The sequence below is a fragment of the Balaenoptera ricei genome, chromosome 1 (genome assembly GCF_028023285.1).
Source record: "Balaenoptera ricei isolate mBalRic1 chromosome 1, mBalRic1.hap2, whole genome shotgun sequence".
Classification (NCBI taxonomy): Eukaryota; Metazoa; Chordata; class Mammalia; order Artiodactyla; family Balaenopteridae; genus Balaenoptera; species Balaenoptera ricei.
In genome coordinates, this window is record NC_082639.1 from 41,589,953 (window position 1) to 41,617,921 (window position 27,969).

At 36.4% G+C, this 27,969-nt stretch overlaps 1 protein-coding gene across 1 annotated transcript in view; it reads right to left on the reverse strand.

Annotated features, from left to right (window-relative positions):
- The window catches only part of AGBL4 (AGBL carboxypeptidase 4), a 1,384,112-nt gene extending 1,357,102 nt beyond the window's left edge, over positions 1-27,010 (reverse strand). The window contains exon 1 of the mRNA XM_059898403.1: positions 26,931-27,010. Within this exon, the coding sequence (XP_059754386.1) occupies positions 26,931-26,964 (34 nt within the window). The 5' untranslated portion in view covers positions 26,965-27,010. The remainder of the gene's footprint in view (positions 1-26,930) is intronic.
- Between the last annotated feature and the right edge of the window lie 959 nt (positions 27,011-27,969).

Consider the following 27,969-nt stretch of genomic DNA (forward strand, 5'->3'; position numbering starts at 1 on the left):
CAATAACCTGACCTATGAACCCCAGATCATCTGGCCTCTTTCTAACTCTCTAGCCTCAGCTCACTAGTTGTCATTCATTCATTTATTCTTTTACTTATAAATTTTCTCATTTTCATTTAGCCATTATGGGTTGAGCACTGCTCTGTGATCTGAGTGAAAAACAGAGGCTAAAATTATTGCCTTCTTGGACCTTACATTCTCTAAGTACCTAAGAGCGATCTGGCGATGAGAAACAAATAATAAACAGGATAAAAAAGGAAAATTATAATACATTAAATGTTGATAAGGGCAAAGGAGAAAAAAAGCAGGGAAAGGTGCATGCACAGAAGAGGGCAGTGAAGGAAGGTTTCACGGAGAAGCTGACATTTGAGTACAGACTTGATGAAGAGGGAGAAAACTATGCAGGTATCTAATGTCTTTTAAATTATATCCTACTGTTCCTCTCTTAGGTATTCCAGATACTGTAGCAAATCACTGAGATCCTGGAAAAAAATATTTTTAATTCTTTTTATCTATATATAACATACATGCAGAGTAGTGCACAAATCATAAATATGAAGAACAATGAATTATCACAATGAAAACACTTGTACAATAATTACCCACAACAAGAAATAGAACATTTCCAGAACCCCAAAGTCATCATCTTGCCACTTCCCAATCACTATCTCCTATTCTGCTCCTAAAGGTAAATCCTATCCTGACTTCTAACACTGAGTAGCTTTTACTGGTCCTGGACTTTATGTTAATGAAATCATAAGACATATCATTTTGAATCCATTTCCTTCATTCAACACTATGTTGCTTGTAGTTCATTCATTCTCATTGCTGTAGAGATTTACATTGTAGTAATATACAACAATTTAACCACACATTCTTGATGGACAACTGGGTTGCTCCAATTGTCAGCTATTCCAAATAATATTGCTATCAACATTCTTGTACATGTCTTTGGTGCACATACATACACATTTGGGGGAAGGGTATATGCCTAGCATTGGGTCATAGGGTGTGCATATGCCCAACTTAAATAGATGCTGCCAAACAGTTTTTCAAGTGATTGTGCCATTTCATACTGCCACCAGCAGTGTATGAGAGTTTTGATAGCTCCACTTCTTGTACGGTAGGTTCATTTTGAAAATATTTTGTACCAATTTGTCATACATTTTTATTTAACAGATTCTTTTAAAATGAAATATTTTGCTAATCTTTCTTCTGTATTGAATCCCGAAGTCCCATAAGTGTACTACAAAACTTAAGGGGTTAACTTACTTATGTGATACCAATGCCCATAGTAAACAACAAAGTGACACCTATATTCATCTATGTATTCTAAATGTATCTTATACAGTACTACCAATTATCTATTATTCCAAATTATAAGCTTTCTTTTCTCTTCTCATATCTCTTTGTAAGAAAATGTTTCTGTGATACTGGAATGACTATCTAACATCATCTATCCTCCAAATCTAGAGAAGATTTGATTTCACTTATTCCTCTAGGAAACCACTTCCCTGCTGCTAAAGGAAATGATCTATGTACAATACAACCACTCTAGGAAAAAAAACAGATCTATAAAACACATATGCATATACTAGCATGACTGCCAACTATATTTAATACTTTTATTTTTTTATACTCCATGCCAAATCATTAGAGAAACTCTAATTTTATCCACAAATGTCAAAAGGCAAAAAAACAATCTCAATCATAAGAGTTTTGAAATTATTGATTCCATTTTCTAAGAAACAAGCCTTTTAGACAAGGAGCTTTGGTATATTGTTAACACTTTTACATTAGCACTATGATAACAAGAGCTGGACAATCTAAAATAGTTCTTCCTAAAGGCAAACCAATTCAGCAGCTCTTAACAACTAGGTGACCAAGCTGATATATCTATAGAGAGATGAGATTCAAGAGATCTGTTTATCAGTATTCAGAAAACAAAGTAAATATATTTTCAATGCTTCTAGAAAATATAAGAAGCCATGTAAAATAACAATGTAACAACAAATAAAATAATGGTAAGCATTTTTTGTGTTTGGTGTCATTCATCTAAAATTTTGCCAAGCATATATTATGTGTAAGGTAACCACAAATCCAAAAATGTCCACTGAGCTCATACTTTGTTCAAATACTATACAAGTACCATGAACTTGAAAGGTCATCTGATTTCTAATAATGTAGCTTTTAAAATTTGTTTAACAAATTACATTGTGTTTACTATGTGCTAGGCACTGTACTAATTGCTTTGCAAATATTAACTCAATTAATTCTTAAAATAATTGCGGGTAAATAGCCAGAATTTGAACTCAGGCAGCAGTATAACTCAAGTTCATGCTCTTAACTACACAAATAGCTGGAAATACCTATAAAAATATAACCAAAATAATAAGTCATTTTTTTCTTTTTTAATAAATCTGAGCTATACTTGACCTTTTGATTATTTACTTCAGAGACAAAATTTTTGATCATTTATTTAAAGTAAGAAAAGTATATATGATGACTCAAAGGCAAGAAATATAGTCCTTTGCTATGTGCATGTTTAGCTTGTCTAAAACAGTATGTCATCAAATTTACAAATATATTATTATAAAAGAAAATACAAAAATACATCTATATTTGGACAATATGAAGCTTCTTTTAAACAGTTTCGAAGTACAAAACACAGAGAGAATAAAAATAGCTTGAACTTGTTCTCTAATTATTCTTTAATCAAGGATGCAATTTGAATCAAGTTTTTTATCTGCTCATTTATCTAGTTGATTATAAGCATACTATCTGAGAGTACCAACAGGCAATTTCATGTATTCCTCAGGAGGGAAAGAGGAAATAAGAGAACTGTAAGGTCACTTAGTCTATTTCCTGCTCAGGCATCTTACTTTCCCTATATTTCCCAGGGATTTGCAGAGCTACAATAGAGACAGCCCTCTCTAGAATGAACCTTCTCCCCTCAGCGATAAAGGTTTCTGGCAAAATGAAAATATGTTGACATTATTTTTGTGTGTTTTGGCTTTTAAGTTGAGATATAACTGACATATAACATTGTATTCATTTTAGGTGTACAACATAATGATTTAACATATGTTTGTAGTGAGAAATGACTACGGCAAGTTTAGTTAACATCCATTGTCACACAGTTACAATTCTTTTTCTTGTGAAGAGAACTTTTCAGACCTACCCTCTGAGCAACTTTCAAATATACAGTACAATATTATTAACTATACTCAACATGCTGTACATTATATCCCTGAAGTTAATTTTTTTTTAAAGGAAAGCCCTGCCCGCGTGAAGCAAAAGAAAAAAGTCTCTGCTTTCTTGGTCTGATCAGATTTCCACTCATAATGGCCCTGCTTCCTCTGACTGGTTTCACTATTAACATAAGGAGTTCTAAATCAAATACATCTAGGATCATCGCATATAACCAACACAAAGAACATCTGGAAAAAAATTTGGTTCTATAGCTATAAAAGTCACTTCAATCCCAGTTCTCTCTAAACTCCATCCCAGTTTCTTAAAAGTAGTAGGAATGGTAACTACAGGAGAATTAGTATTAGTACCAGACTATATTTTGTACGTACTCAAAAATGCTTCTTTCTCCAGTAAGCCACAGCATCTGAAATTCCCATTAGAGTAAGTTCTTGAGTATGTAGATAACACCACAAAAATGCCTTAAAGATAATGCCTTACATATGTATAGCACTACACACTTAATCCTAGAAATAAACCTGTACTCGTACCATTTATCAAAGGAGAAAATGAGACTCAGAGAAGTTACCATACATGCCCAAGATCATACAGCTTGACTGTGCTACCATTCAAATCCTCAAATTCAAGTCTAGTATAAATATACTGCCTCAGTTCCCAAGTAGGCTGAGAAGAATAATAGATGATTGTGCATCAACATAAAATAATGGATAAATTTCTCAGAAAACAGCACATGATAGAGCTTTGAAGGAAGAGACAAGACGTGAATTTTAAATGTAAAGAAAACTGATCTTTGGGAGATATGTAGCTTCATGCTTTGCGCAGGGAGAAAAAGCTCTGACAGGATATCACTGATGAGATATGGTCTAGGCAGTCAGGAACAATAAGGAGACAAGCCCAGGAAAGGCATGTTATATAGATAAGTAGCTTTCACAGCTTAAACTAGGCCTGTCCTGGTAGTTTTATCATCTGTAGTACAGGCTTAGTAGGTACTTCTATTTTCTACCAAACAGGGGAGGTTATGTTTTTCCTCACAACATACCAAAAAAGGATAGATAGGACTTGCGCAAGCAAATCCGAAAGTGACGTCAATGAAATGCCTCTACTTATCATTTAAAGGAATAACAGAAATTCTCCTTTGTCTTAAATCAACAATGTTGCTTGACTGATTTTAAAAAATACATATGTAAAAACAAGCTATATGTCTGTATCTTTGTTCTTTAAAAATGTAAAAATAAGTTCAAATATAAAATGCCATTCCAATCAGCTCTATCATGCTGAAATATTTCAGAAACTTATAAAATATTATCTCTTCACAGTATTATCTCCTCACAGAAGCAACAGATCTTACAGTAGTTGAATGATATAAAAATACAAGGAAGCATCTGAAGGACCAAGGCACTTTTTAACTCTTTCCTGGTGGGTATGCCTTCAATTATATAATTTTCTATTTCTTTCTTTCCTAAAAGAGTAATTGCGCGTTCTACTTAGGGGGTGAGGAGTGGGGGAAAGCTAGTGATCATCTGTTAAATCCCCTACCCCTAGACATAATTGTGTTCTAAAACAATTTTGTAAAACAATCCAAACAAATTAAAAACAAATATCTTTCAAATATTGGTATGATTTCTATAATGGCACTAAGCACTAAAATGAAATGCAATACTAATGTGGAGATGACATTTGTTTTTCACATTTTATTTTCTTTTAGCTATTGCACACAATTTCTGTCAAAGCTGAGGCTGATAGCAGTACTAATTGTAATGGCTTAAATTGTAATGTACTTAAAATCATCTGTGATCTGTCACTTACTGGGCATATAACCTTGGCCAAGCTATTTAACTACATGAGTCTCATATTCCTCATTGTAAAAATGATAATAATACCCTCCTCACAGTTGGCCTGTAAGAACTAAATAAGTTTCAGAGTCCTGTAACACATAGCACATGTTTAACACAATGACTCTTGTACTAATATGAATTATACAGAAATTTCTATGTATGCTCTAAAGTGGTATAAAAATGATAATATTATCATTTCTAGCATATCATATTAAAGTTATATCCTCTTCACTATGAAAAAAATCTCAAATCTAACAGGGTCACTTGAGAACTAAATGAAATAACACATGTGAAAACTATTTAGCACAAAGCAAGCTCTCAATAAACGTTTATTTAAAAATATACAAGTGAAACTCCCAGTGAAGCCGGGAGATTTAGTACACCATTTAATCCAGACTATTATATGACTGCAATATTCACATATAATAACCTTTCATTTAGAAGACAGAATATTATGTGGTATATTAAAATCATCAATTATTAATATTCTGAGTCCAAAGATCCCCGTGCAAGTTATTAGAGCCAATATAATGTAAATTCCCCTTGCAGGAATTAGTTTTAGTATATACTTAAAAATACATATATGTATAATTTTATATATTTATATACATTATTATTTTCAATAGAGCTATATAAATAATTTTTCATAAATCTGCATACATGAAATAAAATCTATTTTAAAATGAATATATTGAAAGCTTTATAAAACTCAGAAATTTTACATACTGCAATCTTTAAAAATCTTTAAATGATTCATTTTTATATCCAACTCACTCTTTAGATAATATATATCTATACTTATATACTCAACTATGCACACTTTCCTTGATTTTATCTCCTCTCCTGGCTTTCTCAGAATCAAGTCTCAAATTTCTAACTGCATCTTCATCATGTCCACACCAATATCCCATTATTACCTCAAATTCAACATGCCTAAAATAAACCTATCCTTTCCACAACAAACCATTTCTTCCTTTGATTCTTCCATTTCTGTCAATGAATCCCCAATCTTTTTTTATTTCTTTCTCTCTCCTCTCTGAAAGATATCATATAGAAGGAACAGCAAAGGACCTTGGAGTCAACTGGATCTGTTTTTACTTCTGTGTCTACTTCTTACTAGTTGTGTGAGCTTAGGCAAATTTATTACACCCCTTCTGAACTTAAGTTCCATGTCTATAAAAATAGAAATTCATTTCACTTACTTTGCAGGACTTTGTAAGGCTTAAATATAATGTATATAAGGTGCCTAATAAATAGTGAGCATTCATAAATATAGACAAAGCAACTTCTCTTCCTTCATCACATCCAGTCATCAAGCACCATATAGATCCTTACTTTGAAATGTCCCTATTGTCGCAACCTGTTCTGGGCCCTTCTCATTTAAATCCTTAAGTTTGGGGTGTCATCTACTTCCTTATCCATCTGGGGAAATGGCCACACACTCAAAAAAAAAAAAAAAAAAAAAAACCCCAGTCTGTCCAAAGGCCTCTTCATACCTGGGAGTTTAAGCTCCTAAAAGCACTTATACTACTTTCCATCAATTTGGAATCCTGGAGCAGTTCATTCCATCCAAGTTCCTTCTGCTCACCTTTCAACAATCTCCTTCATCCCTATGATACTTTGATTCCCTTAGAATTTTCTGAGATTAACTTTGCTACAAATTCTCCACTACCTCTTCATTATTTACCCTTCTTAAGGCTGTCTAATCACTCTGCATCCAGTCTAGCTCCCCATGTCACCTACCTCCTAGCACTAATGTGATTTGCACCTCTTATACAGTCTCCCCAATGCTCCTCTACTCTTCATTAAATGTTCCCACTACCTCCTTACTCTAAAACCTGGCTCTGCCCAGATGGTACATCTTCTCTTGCAAAAGAAAAAGAAGAGGCTCTTCCTTTTTCCTTGCCCTGGGATCTCTAAGAAGAGCAGAAGGACAGTATTCTCAGAATACCCAGAATACCCTTTCCTTTCTCACCCAGAAATCTTTCCTTCACAGAGTATAGTATTCTTTCAAATACTTGCTGCCCTGTCCCATGGCAGGATTGTACAACCCATCCTGTCAGTAGCAGGCTTGCTATAAGCCTTGAACAGAAATGTGGGCAGAAGTGGCATGTGCCATTTCCAAGCAAAAGCTTTACAAAGAACCACTGCATGGTTCCAATATGGTCTCTTTTCCTCTTGCATGAGACAAGAAATGTCCCAAACAGAAGCTACTCCATCAGCCTGGGTCGTTACATGAAGAGGTGGAGCAAAACTATAACTGACCCACAGTGGACATACACTGGAAGCAAGAAATAAACCTTTCTTGCTGTTACAAACCCCTGGGATTTTTGAGTCATTTATCACTGTATAACTTAGCTTAAACTGGCTAATATGTTGTATCCTTTTACCATAATCATTCCCATTCTTCAAGATGTATCTTAAGAACCAGCTTCCATAAAATTTTTCTTGATCACTTTAGTCCTAAGTTATTTTTTTCCTCCTCTAAATTCCTAGAGTTCAGCTGTACTACTTTTATGGCAATTCTAGTCTATTCTTGTTTTGAATTATTATTGTTTAAATCTGAATCATGTATAATTGCTTAATGGCTGCTAGCATCACAAAAACAGAGAAAATCAGACATTATGTGCCTCTTAATGAAACACATAAAACCACTTTTGAAATAGTCTTGAAAAAAAAAAAAGGAGCCCAAATCTAATCAAGCTTCTAGATATACCCAGTCATTTATAGGAAATGTAGAAGACAGAATGATGTGTTGAACTACATCGCGGGAAGGCAATCAGCAAAATCCAGGAAAACGATCTGCTTTCTTCAAACAAAAAAATTATAAGGGAAAAAAAGGGATGGAGGGGAAACCCATTTATGAAATAATCAAATTAAAAACGAACTAGATATTTGATATTAAGGAATTATTGTTATTTGGTATGATTATATTTTTGGTATGAATATATATATGGCAGAATTATATATATATGTCATGTAATATACAACATATATATACACACACGCACACAGAGAGAGAGGGAAAGAGACAGAAGAGAGAGAGAAAGAAAGACAGAGAGAATGTGTCTTTTAGAGGTACATATTGAAATATTTATAGATTAAATTATACATCTTCACTATGCTTCAGTACAGTCCTAGGGGAAGAAAGAGAGTAAGAAAGATAAACATAATTGATAATTGTTGAGGTTAGATGATGGGTATGTAGGAATTCTTATACTATCCTTTCTATTTCTGTATATGTTTGAAAATTTCCATAATATAAAGGTTATTTTAAATGGAGTTATTTTAAACTAGCCACATAATACAACTTACTTATAGTTTATATCCAGAACTATCTGTCTAGGTAGTAGCTTTATAGATATGCTGATCCTATAAGATTATGTGACCAAGTAAAACTCTGATAGCCTAGAAGAGTGCCCCTATGACTGCAGAAGGAAGGAAAACATAAACTTACCTCTCTGGTGGGTTTTTTCAACTTAGCCGACCAGAAAGAAAAAATATATCTATGCTTTTTTTTCCACAATGATGGCCTAAACCAGGGGTTGCAAATTTTATGAGCTATGCAAGTAACACCAAATAAGTAAAGCAAACTGAGAATAAGGAACTAAGGAGAAAATAGTGAGTGGTGGGGACCGTGTCATACCAGAAAGCCTTTGACCCCTTCTAAAGGTGGCACTAGCTGCTCAGCTCCAGCCAATAGTGAACATGCATCAGTGTAGGCCCACTTTTGCCAAGTCTCCTGAATTTTCAAGAGAAGCCAGAAATTCACACTTTTATGTGAAATCTCCCTGTTTTTAAATAATACGCTTCATGAGCCCAACAAAATATATCTGGTATCTTGATCCATCCCGTGTGATACCAGTTTGCAATGACTTGTCTAAGAAAAACTTAATATGGCACGACAGAATGAAGGGAGATGTGTTCCAGATCTTCCCTGATAGCAAGAATTTATTTTGTTGATAGCCGTTGAGATAAGAGAAAAAAGACTCTACCTGATTATTGTCACCTTTGATGTTCCTATTGTGTAAATAAATTATTGAAGGTAAGTTCTTTGTGGTCAGTTGTCATTTATTTCTCTCTTTCATCCCAAAATAAGGCTCCAATAAATAAGTTTCTGGTAAATTAATTTGAAAGAACGGTTATAAGATTCAGTTTGCATGGTGAGTCAAATGGACCAAATTGTTCTACCTTCAGCTTATATAGTCAGTCTATGAAAAAACACAATATCCCTAAATCAGTCCAGGAACCGTACTGGTTTCCTCACATTGATTTGAGCTGCTAAGTCTGTCCTAGTCCTGACACATGGCCATAGAGATTGTCCACAGAGGAATTAACTTTGAGGGACTGGTGGGTAAGGAACAGAAAAGACCACCAGAGGCCCTTTACCTTAATGCTAACACCTTTTGATTAATAGGGTATGCACTGAAGAAAGGTAAGACCCTCAGCTTTCTTATGCTCCTACTTTCTGTATGGAAGCCAAATTTAAATTTTATGTCTTATTATAATTAAAAAAAATAATAATTAAAGTTACACTTCCAAGACCCAAGGAAGGAGGGGAATAGGAGATTCTGCTCACAAGTCCAGTCAGACGGACTCACCCAATATTGCCTGTGCCTAATACAAATTTGCTTATAACCTTGTAAGGGAAAATGTGCAAAATTAGGAGATATGTACACAAAATAACTTGAATACAAATAAGAATGTGATAAATATATTTCAAATAAAGCTATATGTAACTTAAACAATTTGAAATAATTATGTTTCTTTATTTAAATTCCACATAACTATTAACACTTTTTCAAAATGACTAATTAAAACTTGCAAGGCAAAGAGAAAGATAGCTTCAGAATTAAGAAATGTGGTGGTTCCTTACGTATCCAAGGATTGCTTTACTTTTCATCAGAAGCAGTTTTCTCAGATTCAGAAAACTAATATGAGTAGAAAATGGATTTTAAGCCCTGATTTATCATTTTAAAAAATCTGCAATATTTAAAATTCAAATTTGAGTTTTAGGAATTCCATATACATAAGTATTTTTTTAATTACCTAGCCTCTTTCTTCTCTTTGGCACTAAATATTCATGATACTCATATACAAGGTAGTTGGCAATAATAAACAGCACATTCATTTTAGACCTGAAATACCTAAGAACCAGAGACTGCTGTTGGTCTACCAGACAGGTCATAGCCAAGTAATTAAAAAAAAGAGAGAACTGATAAAAAATTGAAGGAAGAAAAAAACCAAAGACCTAGTGTTTATTCAGTATGCCAATCTCTTCTACTTAACTGGAACAAGGCAGGGGTAGGAAAAGCCTGCAGCAGAAAAATCAGGAAAGCTAGAGATGAAAAGTTTACAGAGTTTACTAATTTCTAGTTTCTTTTAAAAAAGAGAATGGATTGATAGATAAAAAGATTAAGATTGATAGATAAAAAGATTTGAAAAAATAAAATTTTTAAAACCATAAAAAATATATATAACTAAAATTTATAAAATCAATATAAAAACATTTAGCTTGCTAGGACAGAAACAAAAAGAATTGATCTATTCTCCTGACAATACCTAACCCTGCTTTTGACAACCATTTGATTGAAACTTGCAAACTTTCAAAGTATGTATTGTTCAGAGGAAATACCTGCAGGGTAAGGATGCTTTTGTCACTCTAATAACAAGAAAACTCAATCTCACAGCTTTAAGTAGACAGTGTGTTTTCAAGGGTACTTGGCAACTTTCGATAACCTAAATGAGAAGTAGCATTAGAATTAGAAACCTAAAAAAAATTGTACTTACTTCATTTCATCAGGAAGACATACACTACAATGTAAAGTTTGCTGAGAACAACTTTTTGCCAACTTCAAACCACTATGAAGGTAAGGATGTACAAATGATAAAGAAAAATTTCCCCCTCCTTCTTCCCCTCAAAAAACAATTTGACCTTTGGGATAATCTGGTTCACTAATTAGTTACAACAAACACCTATTGTCTCAGAATGTACCACTTCAGATTTCAATTAAAATATATACAATATCTCAATTATTTATTGAGTTCCTTAACTGAATAAACTCAATCAATTAAAAAACCACTGATGTAGCCACAAGGCAAAAGTCTCCCAGTAACAGAAAAGATGCAATCAATGCAAACCAACTTAAAATTAGTATCAACTCTGGCAAATATTGATGCAAAGGAAAGAAGATTTTTTTTCCCTTGGGACCTTATTAAATCAACTTCTAGAAATTAATAAAAAGATAAACATAAGAATTAAATCATGATTCCCTCCTCAGAATACAGGGAAAGTTGCTTTCATGAAATTGAATCCTAGACTACATATATTTTATATTAAATTGAAATAAAAGATCCAGTCTCTTTGGAGAAAGGAATAAAAATTATCCACTCTGTTCATTAAATCATTTGATTCTTCATCCAGTTCTATAATATGAGTGACACTGAGCTTCAAATCAAAGAACCCGAAATACTGATAAACCTAAATTGAGATAAGGCCTTCCAGTTTTTCTTTAGAAAGTTCAAAATGTTTACAATAATTTTTTATCAAGCTGCAAAAATTTTACTAGCATTTCTCATAATCATTGCTATTCTTGTGGTGGTACACTGGTAATGACATTAGTGAATGAGAAGTTAGAGCATTACTGCTATGGATGGTATTTCCAATTTTAATTAAAATTATTTTAATTTTTTAATGTATTTATAATACACATCTTTAAAATTGCTCTCTTCCAGTATCTGGGGTAGCAACATGATCAGAGAGCCTCTTTAAATATATATGAAGCTGTATATCTCATGGAATGGAAGGCATCAATTAATCCAGTGAGTTGGTTAATAGAATTTCTACTCTATCATATGCATAACATACACCCTCACAACTCTATTGAGTAAAGGATTAGTATCATCATTTTAAAGATGAATAAAACTGAGGCTCATAGAACCACTATTACACATTTTTATGGCTGAGTCATATTCCATTGTGTGTGTGTGTGTGTGTGTGTGTGTGTGTGTGTGTGTGTGTGTGTATCACTTCTTCTTTATCCATTCATCTGCTGATGGACATACTTATGTTGCTTCCATATCTTGGCAATTGTAAATAATGTTTCTATGAACACTGGGGTGCATGCACCTTTTCAAATTAGTTTTTGTTTCTTTTGGATATGTACCCAGGAGAGAAATTGCTGAGTCATATGGTAGTTCTATTTTTAGTTTTTTGAGAAACCTCCATACTGTTTTCCACAGTGGCTGCACCAATTTACATTCACACCACCAGTAGACAAGGGTTCCCTTTTCTCTACATCCTTGCCAACATTTGTTATTTGTGTTCTTTTTGATGACAGCCATTCTGACAGGTGTGAGGTGATATCTCATTGTGGCTTTGATTTGCATTTCCCTGATGATTAACAATGTTGAGTATCTTTTCATCTGCCTACTGGCCATTTGCACGTCCTCTTTGAGAAAATGTCTATTCAGTTATTCTGCCCATTTTTTTGTTTATTTTTTGATGTTGAGTTGTATGAGCTGTTTATATATTTTTGGATATTAACCCCTCATCGGTCATATTATTTGCAAATATGTTCTCCAGTCAGTAGGTTGTCTTTTCTTTTTGTTGATGGTTTCCTCTGCTGTGCAAAAGCTTTTAAGTTTAATTAGGTCTCCTCTGTTTATTTTTGCTTTTATTTCTTTTGTTTTAGGACACGGAGCCAAAAAAAAAAAAATTGCTACAATTTATGTCAAAGAGTGCTATGCCTATGTTTTCCTCTAGGAATTTTATAGTATTCAGTCTTACATTTAGATCTTTAATCCACTTTGAGTTTATTTTTGTATATGGTGATAGAGAATGTTCTAATTTCATTCTTTTACATGTAGCTGTCCAGTTTTCCCAGCACCACTTATTGAAGAGACTGTCTTTTCTCCATTGTATAGTCTTGCCTCCTCTGTCATAGATTAATTGACCATAAGAATATGGGTTTATTTCTGGGCTCTCTATTCTATTCCATTGATCAATATGTCTGTTTTTGTGCCAGTACCATATTGTTTTGATTACTGTAGCTTTGTAGTATAGTCTGAAGTCAGGGAGCATGATTCTTCCAGCTCTGTTCTTTCTCAGGATTAGTTTTGGAAGTCCTAGCCACAGCAATCAGAGAAGAAAAAAAAATAAAAGGAATCCAAATTGGAAGGGAAGAAGTAAAACTGTCACTATTTGCAGATGACATGATACTATACATAGAAAATCCTACAGATTTTTTTTTTTTTAACCTATCAGGGTTTATTAGAAAACATACCATATAAAACAGCCGCTCCGTGGCACATGGGATCCTCCCAGACCAGGGCTCGAACCCGCATCCCCTACGTTGGCAGGCGGATTCCCAACCACTGTGTCACCAGGGAAGCCACCAGAAAACTACTAGAACTCATCAATGAATTCAGTAAAGTTGCAGGATACAAAATTAATATACAGAAATCTACTGCATTTCTATACACTAACAACAAACTATCAGAAAGAGAAATTAAGGAAACAATTCCATTTATCATCACATCAAAAAGAATAAAATACCTAGGAATAAACCTACCTAAGGAGGTAAAAGTCCTGTACTCGGAAAACTGTAAGACACTGAAGAAAGAAACTGAAGATGACACAAACAGATGGAAAGGTATACCATGTTCTTGGATTGGAAGAATTAATATTGTTAAAATGACCATACTACCCAAGGCAATCTACAGATTCAATGCAATCTCTATCAAAATACCAATGGCATTGTTCACAGAACTAGAACGAATAATTTTAAAATTTGTATGGTAATACAAAAGACTCCTATTAGCCAAAATAAATGAGGTTTTAAATGAGCTTTTCCATCCCCAGTTCACCAACTGTGTTTGTGTTATATTCAACTAGTACATTTTGTTTGTAAAATGTCAAAAGTTTCCCCACTTCCCCCTTCATTTGTGTCAACATCCTCAGTTTCCAATAGCCTAAGTTCAAATATTTAAACATAAAATTTATGGATAAAAAAATGTTTTCATTCATTTCGTCCACAAATACTTACTGAATGCCTACTATGTAGCAACCATGTGCTAATTGCTATTTTAGTCCCTACTATCCAGCAATAATTTACTCATTACATGTGTAGAGATGTCTAAGATGAGAAACTTCATTAACCTCATGATTAGAGTAAGTAGAAACAAACACATACTTTTTGTTTAATACATTTGTCTGAAAATTACGGTATGTATATATGTATTACCTCTTCCTCTAGAGAAGAAAATCTGTGTTATTTAAGTTCTTTTGTATGCCTTACCCTTCTATCAGTAATGAGACAGTATACCCAGGAAATAAAGCCAAGAGGCAGAGCAGAGAAGTCCTATCAGTATGAACTTAGAGCCAGATAGCCTTAGGTTGTAGTTCCTGTTCTCAAACTAATTGGTTATGTAGTCTTAGCTATACCACTTATTCTTTTTTTTTTTTTCTTAACATCTTTATTGGAGTATAATTGCTTTACAATGGTGTGTTAGTTTCTGCTGTATAACAAAGTGAATCAGCTATACATATACATATATCCCCATATCTCCTCCCTCTTGGGTCTCCCTCCCACCCTCCCTATCCCACCCCTCTAGGTGGTCACAAAGCACCGAGCTGATCTCCCTGTGCTATGTGGCTGCTTCCCACTAGCTATCTATTTTACATTTGGTTGTATATATAAGTCCATGCCACTCTCTCACTTCGTCCCAGCTTACCCTTCCCCCTCCCCATGTCCTCAAGTGCATTCTCTACATCTGCGTCTTTATTGCTGTCCTGCCCGTAGGTTCTTCAGAACCATTTTTTTTTTTTAGATTCCATATATATGTGTTAGCATATGGTATTTGTTTTTCTCTTTCTGACTTACTTCACTCTGTATGACAGACTCTAGGTCCACCCACCTCACTACAAATAACTCAATTTCATTTCTTTTCATGGCTGAGTAATATTCCATTGTATATATGTGCCACATCTTCTTTATCCATTCATCTGTCGATGGACACTTAGGTTGCTTCCATGTCCTGGCTATTGTAAATAGAGCTGCAATGAACATTGTGGTACATATATACCACTTGTTCTTTCTGAATGCTAATTTTTTCATATGTAAAACTGAGATAATTATACCCCCTTGCAGGAATTTTGTGAGAATTAAACAAGATATATGCAAAGTGCCTTAAAGGAAAGTAACACTGTAAATGGCAAAAGACTGTCTTACTGAAATAACTTTGTTTTTAAAGGCCATTACTATAATACCTGATTATTTATCTCTCTCCATTTTAGGGCAGTCTATTATTATTTACTGAATGGGAATCAGGAAATTTGAGCTACAGTTCTGGCTCCTCTTCCTGCTTCTTACGTGACTCTGGGTAAGTTGCTTGATCTCTAACATTCAATATAAAGATAAAAATTCACACTTCCCTTACTGTGTCCTATAATATTATGCATGTCTTTTCTATTTACAGGAGAGCAAGATTGGAAAGAATTTGGGCTTTGGAATCAGAAAGACCCGTTTCCAGCCACATAAGTCTGAACTAATCATTTAATCTCTCTTGAACCTAACTATGTAACTGGATTCTTTCTTCAGGTCCACTGTGAGGCAAAATAAGAGAATGTAAACAAAGTAAACTACAAAGAAGCTAAAAGTGTAAGATAAAGTGATGACCAAATAATGTAGGGGCCAGCATTTACTTTGAACCTGCTCTAGCCCAGATATTATTAGAACAACCCTTTCCACCAAAGTATTCCTACTTTGAAGATTTCAGATTCTTAAATGTAACCTCATTACTTACAAATAGAGGATTTCTTAACCTGGGTTTCTGGGGATGGACGTTACCTCTTGAAATCATTTTCAAGTTTTTGTGTGTCTACACATAACATGCATTTCCGTGAGAAAGAATTCATTGTTTTTTCATCACATAGGCAAAGGGATATATGACCCCAGAAATGTTTAAGAACCAATCAAGGGTGGGGGTAGGAGGTAGGAAGGAACACAGTCTTCAGTTCTGTTAATAGATGAGCAATACTAACAATGTTTTGCATAAGCTTTATTCCCTCACCACACAACTTTTCTGTGCACATGTTGCTCTCTCTGCCTTCCAAATCCTCCTATACTCTCCTAGTCCCTCTGCCTACCGCCATCGCTGGACTAACTCCTTTTTACATTCAAGACTGTTATTCATGGGTCCTTCCTCCAAGAAGCTTTACTGAACTATTACTGCCACCACCCCCAGGCTCTCAGGGAACCATTCTCTGGCCTCAGAATTCTGTGGACAACTCTATCATTGCCTGGATGGTAATTTTCTAACTCGATTCCTCCTGCATTAGGATGGGAGCTCCTTGAAGGCAGGAACTTTGTCTAATACATCTCTGAATTTCCAGAGTTTTGCACAATGCCTGGTACATGGTTGGTATTCAATATATATTTTTGAATGAATAATTTTTAAACAAATAACACAGTCCACAGCATAGTGATTTCTTCCGCAAAGCCTAACATAGAGATTAATATATTAAAATTAATGACTTCTAAGACTCCTGAAAAAAGGCAAGCAAACTATAATTGTTGGCAGATTGTTTTTTCCATTCCTTTACACCAAATCTCAGATTTTTTTTTCCATAACCTTGTTTTGGAGTTTTTTGTTTGTTTGTTTGCTTTACTTGGCTGCACCAGGTCTTAATTGCAGCATGCGGCATCTTCGAGGCATGCATGATCTAGTTCCCTGACCAGGGATCGAACCCAGGCTCCCTGCATTGGGAGCACAGAGTCTTAACCACTGGACCACCAGGGAAGTCCTTCCGGAAAGTTGTTGAAAGTTTTTATTTAGGCATTTCCAAGCCTATATAAAAGTTTTTAATCTTATATAAAATTCTATGCATCTTTGTGTTTGCTTGTTTTGTTTTCCTTCAATTGACATGCAAGTACATTATTCTGAAAGCCTATTTAGAGAGTCAAATATTCACAACAAATAGTTCTCAAAAATATATGACAAATAAAAACTCCTTTTTCTACAGCTTGAAAAAAAGAAATTTTTTAATGAATCCCATTAAATAAATGGGAAATATAAAAAGTAAAAATTATCATATTCCCATATGGTGAACACCATTAATAAATTATCACAAGCTTTCACACTTGTGATAATCTATTATAATCAGAAAAATCAAATTCCGCTAAGAATGAAAATTTTTCTTAAATTAATACTAAAATTAACACCTACATTGCTGAAATTTAACAATTAATAAAAAATATTCTGAAACTCACAGAAGACTGTGCTGTTCTTAAATGACGAAAAGACAAAGCTGTGACTGTTAAGAATATGTATCAAAATATTGGCATCCTTCTGACCTTAATGCTACAGTTCTCTAGTATCTCTCATTGAAAATTACCCTGAGCCAAGATACTGAAACTGAAGCCAAATGCAACATTCATAGATCTCAGAAATACAGACATTATCAGAGCTCCTTAGAAGAAACAAGCACATAAGCATCATGGAAACAAAAGGTGTTTTCTGTCCCAGTACTTCTGGGATCTTTTCACAAAGCCAAGCTCACTGATATTACAAAAGATATAAATGTGACAAAAAATAATTTGAAGTTTTAAAAATATTTCTAAAAAGAGATAAAATTATATAAGTCCACATTCCCTCTTCCATAATTCCAAAATCCCTGAATCTCTAAAAACAGTAATTTTTTTCACAGCTTTGGTGCCAAAACTAATCTGTAAGCAAAACTTAACCTAAATTGATGTGAAGCTATTTATAACTTTTCTTCAATTAGTGTGAATGTGATATTAATGTGTTTGATTATAGGATACTCTCCCATACCCCACTGGGGGTGTTATGTAATAAACAGTACATAATGAAATACTAAGTACATAAAGCAATACATAAGGCTTTATTGCCTTTCAATAATCCAAAAAAAAAAAAAAAGAATCTGAATTCTGAAATATATAAGTACATAAAGCAATACATAAGGCTTTATTGCCTTTCCATAATCCAAAAAAAGAAAGAATCTGAATTCTGAAATATATTTGCAAGGCTGCTCAATAAGAGATTGTAGACCTGGATTTCTTCTTCTTTTAAAGGTGATTTTACTAGTAAGCCTTTAGGAAAAGGCACACACACACACACACACACACACACACACGTGCATACACCAATTAAGTTACCATTTCTTTGGGGGTGTAAAACATTGTGCACTTTCCATACTTTATCTCTAATTGTCACCTGCAAAGTAGGTGTTACTATCTCAAATTTACAAATAAGGAAACTAAAGCCAAAAAAGCATAACTATTTTGCCCAGTTACTAACAAAAGATAGAAAACATTATTCTCATTTCTAAGGCTTTTTAAAATTTCAAGATTCTGTCTACAGATAATTTCAGATAATGTAAAGCTGCTTTTTTTAAACAACTCATTTCATTCACAGAGAAAGTGATCAAGGTTCAAGCCACTTTAACAGACTGCATCATTCTAAAATTTCTGCTCTACATAGGCCTCCATAAAAGTAACAAACTTGGCAATATAGGAAAACAAATTATTTAACCCTGTAATTTGAACAAAAGCTTTTTTTTGTGATAGTTGGAAAGGCAGGAGAAGAATCTGAGAAACTGAAGTAGGTACAATCTAGCCTGAGACTAATACCTCTCTCTACATTTAGTTCACTATAAGCTTCTTTTGTATTGTTATTAATAGTCAAATTGTTGGAGAAGAAAAATTCTAATATTCATGTCCTCATTTTAAAGTATAATATTTAAAAGAAGAAACTTCCTTTTGCAAATCTGACCATCTTTCAGAGCTACCTGCATGCTTTAAAAAAGTACCCTAAGATGGGAATAGGAACATACATATGGATAATTACCTTAAATATAAATGAATTAAATGCTCCCACCAAAAGACACAGACTGGCTGAATGGATACAAAAACAAGACCCGTATATATGCTGTCTACAAGAGACCCACTTCAGACCTAGAGACACATACAGACTGAAACTGAGGGGATGGAAAAAGATATTCCATGCAAATGGAAATCAAAAGAAAGCTGAAGTAGCAATTCTCATATCAGACAAAATAGACTTTAAAATAAAGACTATTACAAGAGACAAAGAAGGACACTATATAACGATCAAGGGATCGATCCAAGAGGAAGGTATAACAATTGTAAATATTTATGCACCCAACATAGGAGCGCCTCAATACATAAGGCAAATACTAACAGCCATAAAAGGGGAAATCGACAGCAACACAATCATAGTAGGGGACTTTAACACCCCACTTTCACCAATGGACAGATCATCCAAAATGAAAATAAATAAGGAAACACAAGCTTTAAATGATACATTAAACAAGATGGACTTAATTGATATTTATAGGACATTCCACCCAAAAACACCAGAATACACATTTTTCTCAAGTGCTCATGGAACATTCTCCAGGATAGATCATATCTTGGGTCATAAATCAAGCCTTGGTAAATTTAAGAAAATTGAAATCGTATCAAGTATCTTTTCTGACCACAACGCTATGAGACTAGATATCAATTACAGGAAAAGGTCTGTAAAAAATACAAACACATGGAGGTTACACAATACACTACTTAATAACGAAGTGATCACTGAAGAAATCAAAGGGAAAATCAAAAAATACCTAGAAACAAATGACAATGGAGACACGACGACCCAAAACCTATGGGATGCAGCAAAAGCAGTGCTAAGAGGGAAGTTTATAGCAATACAAGCCTACCTCAAGAAACAGGAAACATCTCGAATAAACAACCTAACCTTGCACCTAAAGCAATTAGAGAAAGAAGAACAAAAAAACCCCAAAGCTAGCAGAAGGAAAGAAATCATAAAGATCAGATCAGAAATAAATGAAAAAGAAATGAAGGAGACAATAGCAAAGATCAATAAAACTAAAAGCTGGTTCTTTGAGAAGATAAACAAAATTGATAAACCATTAGCCAGACTCATCAAGAGAAAAAGGGAGAAGACTCAAATCAATAGAATTAGAAATGAAAAAGGAGAAGTAACCACTGACACTGCAGAAATACAAACGATCATGAGAGATTACTACAAGCAACTCTATGCCAATAAAATGGACAACCTGGAAGAAATGGACAAATTCTTAGAAATGCACAACCTGCCGAGACTGAACCAGGAAGAAATAGAAAATATGAACAGACCAATCACAAGCACTGAAATTGAAACTGTGATTAAAAATCTTCCAACAAACAAAAGCCCAGGATCAGATGGCTTCACAAGCGAATTCTATCAAACATTTAGAGAAGAGCTAACACCTATTCTTCTCAAACTCTTCCAAAATATTGCAGAGGGAGGAACACTCCCAAACTCATTCTACGAGGCCATCATCACCCTGATACCAAAACCAGACAAAGATGTCACAAAGAAAGAAAACTACAGGCCAATATCACTGATGAACATAGATACAAAAATCCTCAACAAAATACTAGCAAACAGAATCCAACAGCACATTAAAAGGATCATACACCATGATCAAGTGGGGTTTATTCCAGGAATGCAAGGATTCTTCAATATATGCAAATCAATCAACGTGATACATCATATTAACAAACTGAAGGAGAAAAACCATATGATCATCTCAATAGATGCAGAGAAAGCTTTCGACAAAATTCAACACCCATTTATGATAAAAGCCCTGCAGAAAGTAGGCATAGAGGGAACTTTCCTCAACATAATAAAGGCCATATATGACAAACCCACAGCCAACATTGTCCTCAATGGTGAAAAACTGAAACCATTTCCACTAAGATCAGGAACAAGACAAGGTTGCCCACTCTCACCACTATTATTCAACATAGTTTTGGAAGTGTTAGCCATAGCACTCAGAGAAGACAAAGAAATAAAAGGAATCCAAATCGGAAAAGAAGAAGTAAAGCTGTCACTGTTTGCAGATGACATGATATTATCCATAGAGAATCCTAAAGATGCTACCAGAAAACTACTAGAGCTAATCAATGAATTTGGTAAAGTAGCAGGATACAAAATTAATGCACAGAAATCTCTTGCATTTCTATACACTAATGATGAAAAATCTGAAAGAGAAATTAAGAAAACACTACCATTTACCACTCAACAAAAAGAATAAAATATCTAGGAATAAACCTACCTAAGGAGACAAAAGACCTCTATGCAGAAAATTATAAGACACTGATGAAAGAAATTAAAGATAATACAAATAGATGGAGAGATATACCATGCTCTTGGATTGGAAGAATCAACATTGTGAAAATGACTCTACTACCCAAAGCAATCTACAGATTCAATGCAATCCCTATCAAACTACCACTGGCATTTTTCACAGAACTAGAACAAAAAAATTCACAATTTGTATGGAAACACAAAAGACCCTGAATAGCCAAAGCAATCTTGAGAACGAAAAATGGAGCTGGAGGAATCAGGCTCCCTGACTTCAGACTATATTACAAAGCTACAGTAATCAAGACAGTTTGGTACTGGCACAAAAACAGAAATATAGATCAATGGAACAGGATAGAAAGCCCAGAGATAAACCCACGCACATATGGTCACCTTATCTTTGATAAAGGAGGCAAGCACATACAGTGGAGAAAAGACAGCCTCTTCAATAAGTGGTGCCGGGAAAACTGGACAGCTACATGTAAAAGTATGAAATTGGAACACTCCCTGACACCACACACAAAAATAAACTCAAAATGGATTAAAGACCTAAGTGTAAGGCCAGACACTATCAAACTCTTAGAGGAAAACATAGGCAGAACACTCTATGACATAAATCACAGCAAGATCCTTTTTGACCCAGCTGCTAGAGAAATGGAAATAAAAACACAAATAAACAAATGGGACCTAATGAAACTTAAAAGCTTTTGCACAGCAAAGGAAACCATAAACAAGACCAAAAGACAACCCTCAGAATGGGAGAAAATATTTGCAAATGAAGCAACTGACAAAGGATTAATCTCCAAGATTTACAAGCAGCTCATGAAGCTCAATAACAAAAAAACAAACAACCCAATCCAAAAATGGGCAGAAGACCTAAACAGACATTTCTCCAAAGAAGATATACAGATTGCCAACAAACACATGAAAGAATGCTCAACATCATTAATCATTAGAGAAATGCAAATCAAAACTACAATGAGATATCATCTCACACTGGTCAGAATGGCCATCATCAAAAAATCTAGAAGCAATAAATACTGGAGAGGGTGTGGAGAAAAGGGAACACTCTTGCACTGTTGGTGGGAATGTAAATTGATACAGCCACTGTGCAAGAACAGTATGGAGGTTCCTTTAAAAACTAAAAATAGAACTACCTTACGACCCAGCAATCCCACTACTGGGCATATACCCTGAGAAAACCGTAATTCAAAAAGAGTCATGTACCAAAATGTTCATTGCAGCTCTATTTACAATAGCCAGCACATGGAAGCAACCTAAGTGTCCATCATCGGATGAATGGATAAAGAAGATATGGCACATATATACAATGGAATATTACTCAGCCATAAAAAGAAATGAAATGGAGGTATTTGTAGTGAGGTGGATGGAGTCAGAGTCTGTCATACAGAGTGAAGTAAGTCAGAAAGAGAAAAACAAATACAGTATGCTAACACATATATATGGAATCTGAGGGAAAATAAAGGTCATGAAGAACCTAGTGGCAAGACGGGAATAAAGACACAGACCTACTAGAGAATGGACTTGAGGATATGGGGAGGGGGAGGGGTAAGATGTGACAGGGTGAGAGAGTGGCATAGACATATATACACTACCAAATGTAAAATAGATAGCTAGTGGGAAGCAGCCGCATAGCACAGGGAGATCAGCTCGGTGCTTTGTGACCAACTAGAGGGGTGGGATAGGGAGGGTGGGAGGGAGGGAGATGCAAGAGGGAAGAGATATGGGAACATATGTATATGTATAACTGATTCACTTTGTTATAAAGCAGAAACTAACACACCATTGTAAAGCAATTATACTCCAATAAAGATGTTAAAAAAAAAAAGTATCCTAAGTGTCTCTTCACTCCTTCAAGAAATTTCTCAAAATCTACCTCATATAGAGACTTGTCCCATGACACATAGTTCAGCTAACAATTCTACATTCTCCAAAACTTGACATCTGTCTTTCTTCTGACAGCAAATCAATTATGCTAATGAAGAAAAATGAAATGTCTTATGTTAATCACTGTATGTTTAAAGCTTGTTTTTATATGTAAAGTATACATAATACATTTGAATTTTTATATTCAGGCTTCAGGGGAATTAAGGAAACACCATTTATTGGGCTCTTCATATATATTATCTCTACTAGTCACAACTATCCTGTAAATATCATCCCCATTTTAAGGATGAGGAAACTGAAGATCAGAAAATTTGAATCTGAGGTCCACATCAAATAAGTCACAGAAACAGGATTTAAACAAGGATCTGACTCCCAGTTTTTTTCACTTTACCTTACTAATGTATGCTTAGCTTAGAATATTTCCTGTAGGGAAGGAATTTTCATCATGGCTATTATTTCTTCAGTATGTAGTATGTTGCAATACAAACAGAAAGCCAAATAATGAATCTAGATAATGTTAAAATAGCCAAAAAACTACAATCTTACATTAATTATTTGCAGATTGAGCAAGTTGTTTAACTCCTCTGTGCCAAAACTTCTTCACATGTTAAATAGAGATAATGCCTTAGAGAGTAATTATGATGCTGAAGTGGATTAAATCATTTAAAGCACTTAGTACAATGTCTGGCAGATAATAAACACTCCATAAATGTTAGCTATTGCTCTTGAGATGAGGAATCACCAGACAGACATATTTTGTACCAGGTGTCTCCAGCCAGCAATAGACGTACACCCAATTCAAAGATAGTCAGTCCTACACTGGCTTGTGATCTATGACATGATCTGGTGGGAAAAGATGATGTGTGTCAATCAGATTCTCTTTCTTGGGAATCTGAATTAAGAAACAAAGATCAAGGGACTTCCCTGGTGGCACAGTGGTTAAGAATCCGCCTACCAGTACAGGGGACACCGGTTCAAGCCTTGGTCTGGGAAGATCCCACATGCCGCAGAGCAACTAAGCCCATGCGCCACAACTACTGAGCCCACGTGCCACAACTACTGAAGCCCGAGCACCTAGAGCCCGTGCTCCACAACAGGAGAAGTCACCACAATGAGAAGCCTGCGTACCGCAACGAAGGGTAGCCCGCACTCGCCGCAAGTAGAGAAAGCCCGCGCACAGCAACAAATACCCAACGCAGCCAAAAATAAATAAATAAATAAATAAAATTTATTTTTTAAAAAAAAAACGAAACAAAGATCAAGCCAGTTATTAGTGATTCAGAAGTTAAATGGTCTGGCTCCTACCTTCATCAATTTCCTTTTATCAAGGTTACCAATGATGCTAAATATGTTGCTAAATCTAGTTTTTCAGTCTTCCTTTTTATATCACTTGGCAGCATTCACGCTGTTGAATATGCCCCTTACCTTGAATCATTCTTTTGCTTGTGCTCTTTACTCTCTGTCTCTTTGGAAGGCACTGAAATGTCGCAGCTACTCAACACTTCAGCCCAGGCTGCTTCTCCTCACACTCTCCTGATAGGCAATTTCAGCCACACTTATGGCTTCAGTAATTAACTCCATGCTACCTCAGACTTTTCTTATAAATTCAACTTCCCTGCCAATCTCCTTACTTATTCGGATATCTCAAAGATACCTCAGATTCCATATGTCCAAAACCAAACACATGATCTTCCCTCTCAAACCCAGCCAAGATCCCTCACAGGACTCCCTATCTCCATTAATGGCACCATCAACTATTCAGTTGCACAAACTAAAACATTAGAAGTACACTTGGATACATCCTTCTCTCACATTCCCATCTTTCACTAAGTCCTATTGATTTTTCTTAAACATTTTTCAATTCCTTCTCTCCATTTTAGGATTTTTGACCAAAATTCTTATCATAGCCTATAAGGCCCTGCAAGATCTGCTTCAGATTACCTCTTTTCTCCTTTTATTGCCCTATGTGCAGCTACACTTGTCTCCTTTCAGTTCCTTAAATACAATGCATCATGTTTCCTCCTACCTTAGGGTATTTGCACATGGTTTCCCTCTGCCTGGACCACTCTCTGCCCTTCTCTTCATTTATTCGATCTCTATTATATCTCAACTAAAATATCACTTCCTTAGAGAAAGCTCCTTGAACATCTAGACAATATCAGGCCATTCAGTCATTCATTTAACAAATATTTATTAATTAATAACTTAACTCTACACCAGGTATGGTTCTACACATGTGGAATTAATAAACACAAGAAAGACCCTTGCCTTCACGGAGCCTACATTCTAGAGGAGGAAGACAGGCAATGAGCAATAAAAATAATAAGTAGATTAAATAATATGTGTGAAGGCAGTAAGTCTATTGGGGGAAAGAAAGAAAAAAGAGTAAGGTAAGAGAATCACAAGCAGAGAGTTTTCAGTGCTTAACTTGATGCCTGGCATATAGCTGGCACTCAAACATGTGGTGAGTGGATGTATGAAAAAAAGAATGTGCATGTTCAAATTGAGGGAGCTTAAACTATAAAATGAGTAGAGGAATTACTTGGTGGAAAAACAGAGATGCCATGAAAGAAAGAGAAACCATGCAGGTCTTGAGAGATAATGGTCTCTTGAACCATTCTTGATGGCTTCATACAGATTCCAGTTGCAGTCATTGTATGCTCTTCCCATAACCACGACCTCCCTCCTCCACCCCCAAGTGGATCACTCTTGTAACCAAAATACCTAATCAGGACACATATACAAGGTCATGTATACCACTCCATCACCCACCACCACACATATCTCCAAAGCCACTGCTTTTCTACACACACACACACACACACACACGGATATCATTTTGATGCTCCAGTTCTTCAGTTCCCAGACCCTTTTAGGGACAAACTCCCTCCCACATACACAGAACTGTAAAAACACTTGCTCTCTTCTATGACCCTGTAAAACACTTAGGTCACTATCTCTCCAAGCCCAGGCATACTCACAACGCTGCCCCCTCAGGAACAGGATCCTAGGTTTCCCTGCCTGTTAGTCTCCTTGCACTTTAAAGACTACCTTTCACCCACAGATATGTGAACATGCACCCCTTTCTGATTCTGAATGACCTTCAAGATCACTGATCCCATATATACCCACTGATACCATATATACCCACTGATTCCATATATACCCATATAGCCTCTTTTGGTAGGATTCTAAAGGACTGGGTGTCCCCTCAAGCCTTTTGTCCTCTTAAGGACCCATATGAGCATTTGTATACTTTCTCTGTGACCAGGGGTGACCCTCAGGCACTACAATTCCCCAAAGCACAAATACTCGTATATCCCTCTTCCATGGCACTACCTGATACTAAAGTAACACTCCTACTTACACCTGCCTCAGAATCAGAGCCCCTCTCCCCTAAACCATGCCCCTTTAGGGAACCCTCCCATATTCCCACACGACTGTGTACAACCCCCCCGTGACGCAGCCTACCCCCTACAATCAGCCCCCATCACAGGTGCCCCTCAGGAGGGGTGTCCGGCGTCTTCCGTGGGGTCCCAGCCCTTTCTCAGCCAATGCTCACTCAAAAGTGTGCACACTCTCATACACCCCTGCGACGCCTGGACCCCAGGGTGCCTGCCCGCCACTCAGAGGGGCACGTTCCTCCCTTGACCCCTGACCCCGAGGTCATAGCCCCACCGCGCAAACACAGAGGTGGCCTCCTCAGGAGTAGCACCATGCCCAAGTCGGCTGTCCCCTCAGGCCCAGGGCAGCCGTGCAGCCTCAGCGCTTCCCCGATAGACCGCCCCCACCGACCTGCCTCAGGCGCCGTCTGGCTCCGCTCCGCCATTTTTTGCTGTCCCTCCGCCTCTGAGGCCACGCGAAAATTAGGGGGCAGTGGGTAGTGGGCAATGGGATCCGCGGGCTGACAGGAACTCCCTCCGGAAGACGCGGCGCGACGGTTGCCAGGGCAACGGGCGGCCGGCGTGCGGACGGCCGGCGTGTGGCGGGGGGCAGGCTGGGAGCTAGCGCGCGTCCGAGGCCCCGCCCTCTCGGCGCGAGGCCCCCTCGGCGCGAGACCCCCCTCCCGGGACAGGCGCCTGCAGGGCTGGGACTCCGCTGCGCTTCTACCCTGCAACCTGGCCACCGCGTGCTGGCAACTGAGCATGCTCGGCCGCCTCTGGGGCGCAGGAACCAGGTCTGCTGGGGTCGCGCTCTCCTGCCGCGCACGCGGGTGCTCGAGCTGACCGAAGAGCTGGTTGGGCTGGCTCTTCTGTGGTTGGTACTCAACTTTGGGAGCTTGGGACAGGCTTCTTGATTTCCCAGCGCTTCTCCCCACCGTGTGCCTGTCCCTGATCGAGGTGCTGAGTAACTTATATCTTCAACTGAAAAGCCCTGAAAATCAATAATAATTATGTGCCCACCCCACCCCAAACACGCGGAGGACTAACGGGGTTGGCCTTATCGCCCCTGTACAACCGCACCAGCTCCCAACTCTAGAAAAGGCTTCCCTTTCGCTAGTCTATTTCTCAGTATACTAGGATGCTCTTTCCCATCTCTGATGAATTGCCACTACCTTCTAAGACCAAACTGGAACATTATTCTTTACAGAACTGCTCTGTCCTCCCACAGTCCCCTGTGCATTCCTGTCCTAACACTTACAATGCTTTATGCATTATTTACTTCTCTTTTCCTCACTTGATAGTGGAGTTCCCTTATACCTAGGGTCAGTGTCTTTATCTTTGTATACTCCATAATACAGCATTGTGCTTGACACAAAGGAGGTGCCAAGTAAATGTTTACATAATGAAAAGTTGTCCCTAGGTTCACACCTGCACATTCTTACCTGTCTTAC